Source organism: Hydra vulgaris, chromosome 01, assembly GCF_038396675.1.
Source record: "Hydra vulgaris chromosome 01, alternate assembly HydraT2T_AEP".
Taxonomy (NCBI): Eukaryota; Metazoa; Cnidaria; class Hydrozoa; order Anthoathecata; family Hydridae; genus Hydra; species Hydra vulgaris.
Window position 1 is genome coordinate 35931678 of NC_088920.1, and position 14847 is coordinate 35946524.

A 14847-nucleotide genomic window follows, 5' to 3' on the forward strand; every position below is an offset into this window, starting at 1 on the left:
TTTCTCCCCCTATTTTCATTTTCTTTTGAATGCTTACTATTGAATAAGATAAAGTTTTGTCCATTTTCTCTAGGGTCAAGATATATAAAAACTGCATCAAATGTTTTTCGATTCGGAAATCCTGTGTAATGTTTTAATTCTTTATCACATGAGAGAACATGCTCAACAAATTTATTTCCTTCATTAGGTATTGTTTCTTTTATTTTCTTATTTTCATTTTGCAACTGTTTCATGTTTAATTTTCTATAAAGGAGTGGATCTCTATTTGAGCTACTGCTTGTTTTGTTAAGAACATCATTGTCAGGCAAAACTATACTTTTTTGGGGAGATTGTATATAACCTAGTGATTTTCTTTCTTTTTCACTAGCTTTGAAATTATTCCAGCTATTAAGTGATGGTTTAGCACCTTTTCTTAAGTGCATCTAGTACCTCCAGCAGCTTTTAAAATATCCAGCGCTTTAAAATGAGAGCAGCATACATATGATGAGCTAGTAACATTAAAGCTATCTAAACCATTTTCAAGCTTTATCAAGTTGAACCAAAGAGAAATTTCACTTTTATCTTTCGGAAAATGAAAGAATTTAATGCCAGAAGCCTTTCGTTCTCCAAACTCGATAATATAACTTCGAATAAAGCAATCATAGACAGCACATTGTTTGTCAGATGATTTTCTTATAGGTTTTTTATTAGAAGACATTTTTTGTTTACAAACGGTACAACCTAAGCCTCGTTTTGGAATTATGCGGACGTTTATTTATGAAAAAGTCTATAAATGTATAAAAATACAAAGAGAATGGTTGCGTTATTCAACAACAACAAAAATTTTGTAACCGTCAACAGTGCTGGGTTTTGTGATACAACCAACTCTGATTGAGGATTCGTCATCATGAACATCTGATGCTCAGAAACTGATGTTGTAAGTCACCAAAAACTTAACAATGCTGTAAATTATTGGTGCAAAGTGTTGCAGTGTATAGTAGATGTAACTGTAATGCTTGTTATAAATAATTAACCTTTCCGAGCCCATAGGATTACGTACTATATGAAGCCTTAGGATGTAGAAAATTTGCACAAAGATTTCAAACTACAACGTTATTTTAGCTGATCTAATTAATGAAACCCTAAGACAGTACCAATAACTTGAGTCCTAACATACAAACAAACAAATTATTTTAATAGCTGATGAAAGTAATTGATTCGTGAACGTCAACGCGAACGGAGGTGTTTATGCAGTGTGGTTGTTTTGAAGTTTTAAATTATTATTTTTTTTAAGTTCAAAATTTTTGGTTGTATGAAATTATTTAAAAATGTATACATAAATATACTTGTATAAATATTCTTAAATAAAAACGTATTGGTATTTAACTTGTTAATGGATAAAAATAATAAAATGGATAAAAATAAAAATACTGATAAAAACGAAATGCAATCAAATACAGAAGCTACAGAAATAACTGTGAAATTAGTTCGTGAAATATTCTCTGAGATGTTTAAAAAACAACAAAAAGACATTCTTAAACTTATAAGTGGAAATTTAAAAATTGCAAATGACAGAATCGATGGACTTTTGAAAGAAATTAAAGAAATTAAAGAAACGTGCAAAGCTTTGCAAGCTGAAAGTAATTTGAGGAAATTTGAAATGGGAAAAATAAATGACAGACTCTCAAAATTAGAACATACTCAAACAGATATTGAAAACAGTATCACTTTTACACAAGATACACAGGAAGAAAAAATTAATAAAATTGAAGAAAAAATTGTTACAAAAGTAGCATTTAATGCGGAAGAAAAAAATAAGCTGCGATAACTGGAAGATCGACTGAAAAGAAATAATTTGCGTCTTGAAGGAATAGCAGAAAGTGAAAATGAAAGTTGGAATGTATCTGAAGAAAAAGTTCTTAATATCTTTGAAAACAATCTAAATGTAAGTGGCGTAGTTATTGAAAGGGCTAAGCAAACCTAGATCAATCGTGATAAAACTCCTAAACTATAAAGATAAAATTAGCATATTAAAGAATTCAAAAAAGTTAAAAGGAACAGGAATATTTATAAATGAGGACTATTCCTTGGATACCCTAACCATACGGAAAAATCTCTTTGAAGAAATGCGAACTCACAGGAACAACGGTAAATATTCTGTTGTTATTTATGATAAATTAGTAGTTAAAGATTTTCACATAAGAATGCTTAAAGTATATTTATTTATTATATTTTTATGTCTTAAACATATTCTTAGTTTTTATTGTTAAAATGACGGAAGCCAACAGTTGTAATGTTTTTGACATATCAGAAAGGAAAAACGCACTAAACCGAATTAATGACGATGATAAAAACATAAACTTTTTTGACGAAATTTCAGTAGATACGACTTATTACAATGTTGACGATGTTAAACATGTTCTTAATTCTTCATCATCTTAATTTCATTATTACATATAAACATCAGAAGCATAAATAAAAACTTTGAAAATTTAAAATTGATGTTAAATAATATAAGTAAAAAATTTAGTATTATCTGTCTGACAGAAACTTGGTGTCATCGAGACGCGATAAATTCTAACTTTCAATTATCAGGGTATAAACCTATTCATCGACTGAGAGAAAACGGCAATGGCGGGGGCGTATCTATTTTCCTCCAAAACTCATTGGTTTTTAAACATGTTGAAACCCTTAAAGTAAATGACGCTGATTGCGAGTCATTAACTATTGAAATATTTAATAAAACAAATAAAAATACATTTATAACTGCAATATATAGACCGCCAAACGATAATTACAATCAATTCGAAAACCACTTAAACTATTTGCTACCAAAGCTTATTAAAAAAAATGTGTACTTATTAGGTGATTTTAATTTGAATTTATTAAATAATAAAGCTAATAACCAAGTCGTGAATTTTATAAATACACTTTTGCAATACAGCGTTTTTCCCATGATTAATAAGCCAACACGTGTGACTAAAACAACTACATCTATTATCGATAATATTATTACTAATAATATTATCGATAATACAAAGACTAAAATACAAAGTGGTATTATTAAAACAGATTTAACTGATCACTTTCCAGTTTTTCTGATAATAAATTCTGCAACCCTTGAGAATAAAGTAAAAACAAAAACGGTATACGTAAGGAAAATAAATAATGAATCAATCGCCACGTTTCGTGATCTCTTACATGAAGTAAACTGGGAACTTTTAACTCATTGCAATGACGTTAATGATGGCTGCAATTTTTTTATTCGCATATTTACAAGACAATACGAAAAGGCCTTTCCAAAAATAAAAAAAATTGTTAATTCTGAAAATTTGTTAAGTCCGTGGATGACGAGAGGACTCATTAAGTCGTCAAAAAGGAAACAAAAACTTTACCAAAAATTTAAAAAAAAAAAAGAACTATAAAAATGAAATCAAATACAAAAAATATAAAAATTCTTTTGAAAAATTAAAAAAGCAATCCAAAAAAAATTACTACTCTTCGTTACTTAATAAAACATTTGGAAATGCAAGGAAAACATGGAATGTAATTAAAGAAATAACAGGAGTGGGAATTGTGAAAAGTGATAATCTTCCAAATAGATTGCAAAGAGATGATAATAGAGGAGATGCTTTTGTTAATAAAGAAATTGCTGAAACATTTAATAGCTTTTTTATAAATATAGGGAAAAAGCTTGCCGGTGCAATTCCTGAGGGAAAAAAATCATTTAAATTTTTTTTGAAAAAATCTGATTCCTTCATGGAGGAGTCGGAGCTTTTAATTGATGAACTTCGACTAGCAATTAGTATGCTGAAAACAAATAAAAGTGCGGGTCTGGATGAAGTTAACCCTGATGTTGTAAAAGCGGTCTCAGATATTATAGAGAAACCTCTTTTTAAAATTTTTAATCTTTCCCTAAAAAACGGCATTTTTCCTGACCAACTAAAATTAGCAAAAAAAATTCCGATATACAAAGGCGGTGATGACTCAATAAAATCTAACTACAGACCAATTTCCATACTTTCTTGTTTTTCCAAAATACTAGAGCGTATTATGCACAACAGACTGTACAATTATCTTTAAAAAAACATTATTCTTTATCATAAACAGTTTGGATTTCGCAACAACCATTCCACGGAACATGCAGTAATTGATCTTGCCAACCAAATTTTAAATGATAACGACAGTTAGACACTCGGAATTTTTCTAGATCTATCAAAAGCATTTGATACTGTCAACCACAAGATTCTAATTTATAAACTACACAATTATGGAGTAGTTTACTCCAATTTAAAGTGGCTGCAATGTTATTTACAAAATCGTAAACAATGAGTACCATATGACTTAACATGTTCCCCATTTGAATCAATAAATTGCGGAGTTCCCCAAGGTTCAATACTTGGACCCCTGCTGTTTTTAATTTATATTAATGATATTTATTTGTCTTCAAAAATACTTAATTATATTATTTTTGCTGATGACACAAATGTTTTCTTTTCTGACTCAAATTTAAAAAATATTTTTTATATTGTAAACACAGAATTAATATATCTTAATGAGTGGTTTGAAGCAAATAAACTTTCATTAAATATTGAAAAAACGAAATATATTTTGTTTGCTAAGTCATCTAAATCCTAGAACCTTCCACTCAAATTACCTGAATTAACAATTAACAATATTAAAATAAAAAGAGTTTTTTCAATGAAAATACTAGGAATAATTTTCGATGAGAATTTAAATTGGAAAAGCTAAATAAAGCTAGTCGAGAACAAAGTTTCAAAGACCCTGGGGATTATGTACAAGACAAAACATCTTTTAAATAATTTATGTTTAAAAAATTTATACTTTTCATTTATACATAGTCATATTAAATATTGTAATATTGTCTGGGCAAACAATCATTTATCTTTCCTAAAAATTATTTATACAAAACAAAAGCAAGCAAGTAGATTAGTTTTGGGCGCAAGTAGATACGAAAGTGCCGAGCCGTTACTCAAGGAAATAAATGCTCTAAATGTATACAAACTAAATATATACCATTACTTGTTATTTATGTTTAAACTTCAAAATGAAATGATTCCAAAATATATTTTTTAAAAGTTTCACTCGAATTAATCATAAATATGAAACAAGACATTCAATGAGTAATTACTACATCCCACTAACATCACTCAAAAAATCTGACTTCTCGACTATATGCCGGGGACCACGCTTGTGGAATTCGGTTCTTGACGAAAATATGAAAAAAATAAAATCTATTGCTACATTTAAAAGAACTATAAAAAAACACTTACTAAATTTAAACATTACGTACATTCTCTCATTTTTTTTTTAAAAAATCGAAATAATTTTGTATTTTTAATTTTTTATGTACTTTATTTAATTTTAATATTGTATTGAATATGTATATGCATATGAAGCGAATTAATTTTTTTGTTTTTTTGTTTATTGTCTTTAATATGTATACGAATATGTACAGATTTGTAATTTTTTATTTGTTATTTTATATTTTAACTTTATCTTAAATTTCTTCTTTTTTTTAACTTTAAGTTCCTTTTTTGAACTTTAAGTTCTTTTTTAACCTTCTAAAATTTCTAACCAAATTTTTTTTTTTTTTTTTAACTTATTAATTTCACTCTTTTATGTAATATTGAAAGATGTAAAATTTAATTGTATTTTTTTTTGTATTTCACAAAGGGGCTTGATGATAAGTCATTTTGACTTCTACTTGCCCCAGTCAGCTTGTAATTATATATATTTGTTTAAATTTATCGATAACATTGTAAAATGTGTAAAATGACGAAATAAATAGAAAAAAAAAGTAATGTTCATATTAAAAGAGAATCAGGAAAGGCCGATTTCACAACAATAATAGATAAATAAAACAATAAAACAGATACAAGGCAAGATCTATTAAAAATCGATCTGCTAAATACCGTATTTTGTTATGTTTTGATATTTAAAAAATGGTAAAAATAAAAAACCAATAAAGTTCCAAATAAATGAAACATTTAGTGGATTTATTCAGGTAACTGATCAAACGTTAAAAGTATTAAAAACAACAGTCTAAAAAGTTTTAGAAACTTTCACCGATCTATCAAAAGTACGTAATCAAGAATACGACGGGGCTACGAATATTAGTGGTAGCTACGCAGGATTACAAGCGAGAGTTAAATAACGCAACTCCTCTGCCAAATTTGTGCACTACTGTTAATCTGAGTTTGGTTATCAACTCATGATCTGAGTTTGGTTATAAACGAGAGAGTGACTAATGAAACCAGGCAATTTTATGAACAGTTACACAAAATTAACTTTATTCTCAGTTCTGTTCTTCTCAAACCAACTTAGCAAAAGCATTGAAAAGAGTTTGTTAAACACGATATGCTCTTTCCGTACTCAGGCTCTTGATTTTCTCGCCATTTTCACGTAGTTAAAACATTGACATGTTTATTTTTAAATAGAAAAAAATATGATAAAGCTAAAAATTTGATTACTGATTTTGAACAACTTTCAACATTTGTTTTGATAATAATACAAACTAAGTTACTAGAACCCATAAATGTAGTCTCAAAAGAGATGCAAGACCCTCGTGAAGGTTTAGAGAAACTTTTTGGGAAGCTTTCATCACTCAAACCCCAATTGCAGGTTTTGCGGAATTATTAAAAATTTGTTAAAAGCAATGCCAACGCGTCATCATCTGGAAAATTTAATTATTTTTTCCTCCAAAAAAATTCCATTGTCAAAAAAAAATTCTTTAATGAAATACAAACGATGAGCGATTTGAATAAATTGAACAACCTTTCAAAGTTGAGGTCATCATAAAGAAATGGGCATAATGGTTCAATCAATTAACAATTAGATTTAAATCCTTTTGACAATTATGTTTACTTTTTAAGTGCCTATCATCTACCTATCTAAAAAAGATAATTTGGACTAAGCAGAAGTGATACGCATGACATTTTGACGCATCCCAGTCGGCATATCTAGTATTGTAAATACTCGGAGTATTGATCACGTATAACATACTGCCGTTAATACCAGAAAAATACGCATTTAGTTTTAAGTTTCGAATTCGAGTTCAATACCACTTATTTATCAAAAATACGTATTATTTAATATTAGATCAAAATCGGATACGATATCGTACCCGATTTTGATCAAATATCAACATATAACGGAAAAACGAAAACTTTTGCTTTAAAGCGCATGCTTAAACTGAAATTGTGAAAGCAAAATTTAAATAAAAAAGTTTTCTCTTGAGAAATTTAGTAAAAAGTTTGTCTCGAATGAAAAAGAATAGTCAGGAATACATGAAAAGTTGTATGAAGAGATATCGTTCTGCTAAAGCAGTATCGCATATCTCCAATATAGTTACAGTACTTTTTTGTACTAAAAAAGTTACTAAAACTTTCATAAAAATATCATAAAAATATCATAAAAAATCATAAAACTTTCATAAAAATATTTATCACTACTTTTAAATTTATTTAGTTTTATGAAGTCCTAAATTAATATAATTCAAATATATTATAAATCCTATAATTTCGTACCTTGCTTATTTTATTATGTTGATTATTATTTTATTAACATATCTGTTATGCTATTACCTTTTTTTTGTACTGTTTTAAAAAATTTTGAAAAATAAATTAATATTTCGAGCCAACACTGACATTTCATTGTTGCTAAACGTTAAATTTTGTTATAAGGATTGCAGTTCTTCTATCTGTTTTTTGCTCTTTATTCAATAAGTATTTGATTTAAATTAAATATAATTATAATTTGATATTTTATTACAAGATATATGTTTTTATATATGAATATATATATGAATCTTTTTAGATTTTTTCATGTTATTTTTAAATTTTTTGTTCGCGCAATTCAAGTTATATATGTTTATAGTTTGCATATATGTTCAAAGTTAAAAAGTTTTTGATAAATATATGTATGTGGTAACATGTGTTATGTAACTGTTTTATAAATGTGTCATTAAAATAGTATAAAATGTATCTATTGTGTATATAAATATTATATGAGGTGTTTATATATGTTATATAAAGTTAAATAAATGTATTGTGTTTTATAGTTATTATATATGTTTATATTATGTTGTTTCCATGTTTTCAAGGTGTGCGACTTGGCAAACGTGTTGAGCAAGATTTTGCGTAAAGTTGTTATTCATGTTCCTAATGTTGTTACATTTGGCTTACCTTTATGTTGGTGTCTATTGTTAAAAATTATAAGTGGTTTTATTATTGAAACTCACTGCTTTTAATCATTCACTAAAAGCCACTCAAGAAAAATCATTTTGCCATATATACATTTTGTTTATATCTCACTTTGAATTTTTAGAACCATGAAGTACCAACATGATTTTTTTTCTAAAAGCTAACATGAAATAACAATATTTAAAAACTACTACTCTCTTATCATGATATCTTATCTCTATCAGATATATTGATTTTCGATTCATATTTGATGTTTTTCTTTGTATTTACTTATCAGTTACATTTTTTCATTTCAGATTTATCATATGATGGATTTATGCGGTATAAAAGAACAAATGTATGTAAATTTTTATGAATTTTTTCTAGGCTTTTCTAAATGTGTTTCTTATTCACATTTTATTTTACAAGCAAAGTCTGCAAGCAAATTTGAGCTGAAAATTTTTTTTAGCTTTTAAGGAGAATTGGCGTTGTTCTTTGTTTTATTTAATTTGTTTAAATATAGTAGTTCTAAAAAATAAATGTTTGTTTGTTCTTGGTTTTTTACTTATTTGTTTTCAGATTCTTATAAACTAGGCAACTCAGCTAAGCAAGTTTTGTTTTATTTTTTAGTGCTATTGGAATGAGCTGAAAGTTATTTTTTAGAGTGATTGAAAAGAACTGAAGTGTTTTTTAGTTACTTCACACGGTGTAAGTGATACTGGTTTGAGTAAGTTTACTATTTTGTTTTATTTTATATTGGATTTATTTTATATTTGATATATATTATATTAGATATATATTTTGTGTATTTAACATGGAAAACTGACTGTAATTTGTTGACACGAAAGTTTGTAAACATAAATCTGCCTATATTTCAGTATATATATATATATATATATATATATATATATATATATATATATATATTTATATATATATATATATATATATATATATATATATATATATATATATATATATATATATATATATATATATATATAATTACTTTAGAGTAAAATATACTGACTGATATTGCTTCAATATTTTATACAAGTTTGTGCATTATTATTATTTTTGTTCATTAAGGTAAAAAAAATTTTGTGCATTGTAGACTCTTTGCTAAATTAAAAATAATTGACGTAAATAAATATTGTTTAATATTTTTGATAAACGACTTATGTATATAAACATATAAAAAGATATGGATTTCAATAAATCTTAAGTTTGAATAAAGTCTTTGATTAGAAAAGATCACAATTTGTAAGATTCTTTTATGTTCATTTATTCAAATGTAACAATAGTAAGATTACTAGTAATATGTTTAATGATAACAGTGAAATTGAAATAGATAGTATTAGGCTCAACAAAGTTATTAATGTAAAATGCTATAAGGCAACTTGAAAATAGCTGTCAAATGAAAAAAATAGATCTAGGCAGGATGAAATTAATCGTTGTTGAAATGTAAGAAATGTAACTCGGCATGCAGAAGGCTTACTTGACAGAATTCAGTGTCAAGCAGTGTTAATGTCTGTTAATTTGATTTTACTTTAGATGCTTCAGAACAAAGTAAAGTATGAGTTTAACTATTTATAGTAACAATTAACACTTTTAAATCTAAATAATTTTTTTTTTTATAATTTCTATCATAATTATGTTCTTTTTTTCATTTTTTTTAGTTAGTTTTCCCTTTGTCATCTTTTGATTAGTTAGCTAACTGTTGAAACATGGTTTTAATTTTGCAAATTTAGCATGATGTGAAATTTACTCTATTAATCATTAGTCAACAGAGAGAAGCTGGAGCTTAATTAAGAAATGCTGGAAATTAGCTTTTAATCAAGGTAAAAATAATTTTGTTTACTGGTAACATAATAAAACCAGTTACTACTATTTATTTCGTGCTTTTTACATTTGTTAACATGCTGCTTTGGAAACACTTTCTTTCTCTCTTTCTCTCTCTCTCTCTCTCTCTCTCTCTCTCTCTTTCTCTCTCTCTCTCTCTCTCTTTCTCTCTCTCTCTCTCTCTCTCTCTCTCTCTCTCTCTCTCTTTCTCTCTCTCTCTCTCTTAGATGAGTGGGAGATTTAATAAAACTTATGTAATTACTGAGTTCTTACGTATTTCTTAATACCACAAATGATAATGACCGTTTATAAGAAATATTTTACGAGTTGCTTACTAATTTATGATATAGTTGCTCAAATTGTTTAACTATAATTGTCCCTTGATTGTTCAAATATTGTAATAAATAAAATCTTTTTAGTCCAAGTATTCAAGTTAATAAAATATCTTATTAAGTTGTGGTGTTATTTGCCAGTGTTACTATAGTAACAATGTATACATTGTGTTGTCTAGCCTTTTTATAATCTTTTTTAATTATTCTGTAGACAGAATATATGAACCTGTCATTTCGAAAAGGACATAAGTCCAAAACTTTTAGCAGTTAGTTTATAAGTTTGAATTAAAAATTTCTGTATGATTTATGTTTTTTTTTATAAAAAATAAAAAATACATAAATTATATACGTTCTTTATTTATCTACTTCTATGTTTAATTTCTTTAGCAACCTAGACATTATTTTAATAAAAATCATATTTTTGTTGATTTTGAAAAGTTTTAGTAAATGGACTTGTGCCCTTTTCGAAATGACAGATTCATAAATATTCTGTTATTATTATCCTAATTCTACTAACAATAAAATGCAAATAGTACTTTTGTAATTAAAAATTGTAATTTTTTTTTTTCATGTCTTTTTTTAGGTATTTGCAGGCTTTACTTGACTTTCCTTTTACTGGTACTTGTGTTGTCACAGATTTTAAAAAGAACTTAACTGATGTTAATGCGGTCTTTATGTCGTTACTTATAAGCAATGACATTGCTGATACGGAGTCAAAGTTAAAATATTTATAGATAAATTTGTATTTAATTTTTTAGATAATATATCAAGTTATTAATGTGTTTTTATTGGTATTAATGATTTAATAACTCATAACCCGTATTACGGGGTGCTTACTGCTAGTCATTATCATTATGTTATGAATTCATATTAGTTAATAAAATTGTATTGAATATTCTCTGGTTATCGTGTTTTATACGTGTTTAAATGCGAGTTTGATACTCAGTAGGCGTCGTATTGTATACCTGTTTTTATACGCATCTGATGTCTATTTTTAATGCGTGTTTGACACGATAAAATGGCTAACAAATACTCGTAAATAATGCGTTTTCTGGAAAGTTTTAAATGCGCATGTAATACCAGGAAAATATCGTATTGAATATTCTCTGGTTATCGTATTTTATACGTGTTTACAAGAGTTTCAAATGCGAGTTTGATACTCAGTAGGCGTCGTATTGTATAACTGTTCTTATACGCATCTAATGCGTATTTCTAATGCGTGTTCGATACAATAAAATGGCTAACATGCATACCACATTGATACGTATTTAAACGAGTTTCTAATGCGCATTTACAATTAAATTTGCCGACTGGGATAGACACTTATTGTAAGCCAAATGGCTAAACTACTTTTAATTTACAGCCTGAAGTAGCTTTTCCAACATTGATGCAGCTTGTATTATTTTTTCATTTTTACCGATGACGACAGCTACAGCAGAAAGAGGTTTTTCAAAGCTAAAAAAATAGTAAAAACATGTTTATTTAACTATATTGATTGAGAAAGAAATTGCTTGCCAACTTGATTTAGATAATGTGATTGACCGATTTGCTAAGGGAAAAAAACAATTTTAAACTAATTGCTAGAAATTAGAAACGCCTATAAATTTTGAATAAACTTGATTTCAAATAAATTTTTATTAAATAGAAGAGAGATAGGAGAAGTAAAACAACAATTGCTTTGTCGAGATTAGAAGAATATAAGTTTATATGGAAACACTAATCAGATGACTGAACGCTTGGCTTTTTCCGAAGAAAGACATGCGTTGTTGAATGATTTTTTTTTTTCCCTTTTTTTCGTTAACTTTAAGAAAAAACGGAGCCCTTATAAACATGAGTATTTTTAAAATTTAAGGCATGTACAACTAAGCAAATTAATAAATGTTTCTATTTCTGATACTGTTAATTTACATCCATCTTTTTGTTATGTTTAATGGTTGCCTTGCAAGTTTGGGGGGTTGAACTTTTCCCCAATTAATTTCCGGCAGTGAGATCGACCATTATAAAAGAACACAAAAGGAAAATCACCGCTCTTAACAACTTTAACTTATTGCTCACAAGTCTAACCTTTCTGCTCAATGCACCACTTTATTCTTTTTTTGCTCTACCACATCTAATTTTTTTAGTTTTGTTTCATTGTACATTATATATTTAAAATCAAGAAAAAATGTTAGTTTGGTTTTTTCTTTGCACCCCACTGTATGTCCAATTGACATTCTTAAATCTATTTGTTTTATAGTGGCTTTAAAATCATTTGTTTTTCAAATCAATTTTATTTTACTTAAAGGTCGTTCACCTTCTACAACAGGTACTGGCGTGAATAACGTTGTCTTAAATTTCAAGGTTTACCTTTTACCGGTTCATGATCCTTTAACCATATAAATGGGTATCTTAACAAAACAGTTTTTACAACCCCCAATTTTAAATTTAATTTGTTGAATGAAATGACAAAGCGCAACGTTAAACATATATACTTCAAGTTTATGTTTCGGAAACTCATTGAAAAAAAGCTGCATAGCCGAAATTCCTATTTTAATGCTTTTTTGCGGTGCTCTGTGATAAGGTTGTAAGGACTTCTGGAAGCACCTTAATAACTGAAACAAAATTTAAAATTTACTTTTAAAAATATTACATAATTTAAAGATCAACTCCATTGGTCCTATTAAATAAAGTCAAACTGAGTTTTTCAACAGTAAAAAAAAGTGATAACAAAACAGTTATATCACTAACAGACACTTATTACTTTAATAGGGACGTGCTACTAATTGTTGGAAAATTGAAAGAACAGTTAAAAAGAAGAAAAGTCTTTTGAGTAATATTTGAAGTTAGCAAAGCTAGGTCAAAATATTTATTTATACTTTTCAAAGCTCTTCAAACAGTTTCTCCAACATCAGATGAGCTTTATCTAGTCTTGAATCTGAACATAGAACTTTCTTATATATATATATATATATATATATATATATATATATATATATATATATATATATATATATATATATATATATATATATATATATATATATATATATATATATATATACAGTAGTGGCCAAAAAATTAAGGCAGGCTATGTTTTTTAAACTTTTTTAACTTATTTTTTATTTATGGCATTATTACCTTGGATACAAATAACTTTTTTATTATATTTTGATTTATTTTACACTGTCAAGTTGCCATAGTTGTGATATTATGGGTAAAAAGCGTGATATTAATAACTTTGTTAAAGGTAAAATAAATGCACTATTTTCGGAGGGCTATTCTCAAAGTAGTATAGCAAAACAATTAAAAATATCAAGATGTCTCGTGCAAAATGCTTTATTTAACATTCAAGTCATTTAAACTGTACTATTGCTATAATTTGGTGCTATAACTATTATTTTATTGAATATTAACAACTTTTGATAATTTTTATCTATTTTTTTTTCATTTTTTCAACATTTTCTATTGTGTTTATTCAATAAAAAACTTACACTACAAATTTTGAGTGATTTTTTATGATGTGCCTTAATTTTTTGGCCACTACTGTATATATATATATATATATATATATATATATATATATATATATATATATATATATATATATATATATATATATATATATATATATATATATATATATATATATATATATATATATATATATATATTTATATATATGTATATATACACATTATCAAGATATTATTAGTATGTGTGTACAGAGCTTGCTCTAGGATCAGACATTGAGTTTGAAAGAATGTCACTACATGCAAATTTAAATTTAAAATTCTAGAAAGCACTCTTGCTTCATCTTCCCATCCATCGTTATATCCACCGTTATATCTCAGACCCATCGTTATATCTCAGCCCTATAATATCCTGAATAATTAAGTCCTCCAATTAAAATTTCAAACATTTGTTTTCCTGTGGGCTTTTCAACTGGAATAAAGGCGAAATAGTGTTTGTGAGATTTTATTTCAACCTCCCTATGATCAAATTTATTTATTGAAACATATTTAGTTACAAGAGTCATCTGCTCCACCTTACTAACAGCAGGAGTGCAATCTAAAGTTATGGAACTGTACTTGGCTTTTTTATATCATTGTATTTTTAATTATATAGTTTAATATTTCGGTTTGTATAGCATTTTCAAAAAAAACTTTTGTTTTACGGGACGGGAGTAAGTCGTTTTGTCCGGGGTGATAGAAAAGCTAGAGCGGACACTCATGTGTATAAAATAATTTGAGTATAATAAATATAAAACAGTATGTTTAAACGTTAAATATTTTACGTCAATAATATAATTATAACGTATATATAATCTAGTTTTGTATGTTAAAAATGAACAATATAAAATGAATCATAAAAATACAAACGCTATTTTATTGTTTAGATAATTAGTAAGTTAAACCGAGATAATTAGTAAGTTAAGTCAATAAATAGCGGGCGTAATTTTTCTTACTGAAAGTTTGCTGAGCATTTTTTTCGTAAATGTTGTGAATACCATT

At 26.8% G+C, this 14847-nt stretch overlaps 1 protein-coding gene across 1 annotated transcript; it reads left to right on the forward strand.

Annotated features, from left to right (window-relative positions):
• The first annotated feature begins 2933 nt into the window (after positions 1 to 2933).
• On the forward strand, positions 2934 to 11091 carry LOC136074374 (uncharacterized). The gene is made up of 6 exons (XM_065786681.1): positions 2934 to 3125; positions 3457 to 4046; positions 6441 to 6624; positions 8105 to 8192; positions 8976 to 9060; positions 10941 to 11091. The coding sequence occupies exons 1-6, from the start codon at positions 2934 to 2936 to the stop codon at positions 11089 to 11091; spliced, it is 1290 nt and encodes a 429-aa protein (XP_065642753.1).
• The last annotated feature ends 3756 nt before the right edge of the window (positions 11092 to 14847 follow it).

Bases quoted from the DNA above. Each gene is read 5' to 3' on its own strand.
- LOC136074374 (XM_065786681.1), top strand. From the start codon at position 2,934: ATGATTAATAAGCCAACACGTGTGACTAAAACAACTACATCTATTATC. The intron at 4,047-6,440 runs GTACAATTATCT...ATTTTTAAATAG, and splicing joins CGTATTATGCACAACAGACT to AAAAAAATATGATAAAGCTA. The intron at 8,193-8,975 runs GTTGGTGTCTAT...ATATTATATTAG, and splicing joins TACATTTGGCTTACCTTTAT to ATATATATTTTGTGTATTTA.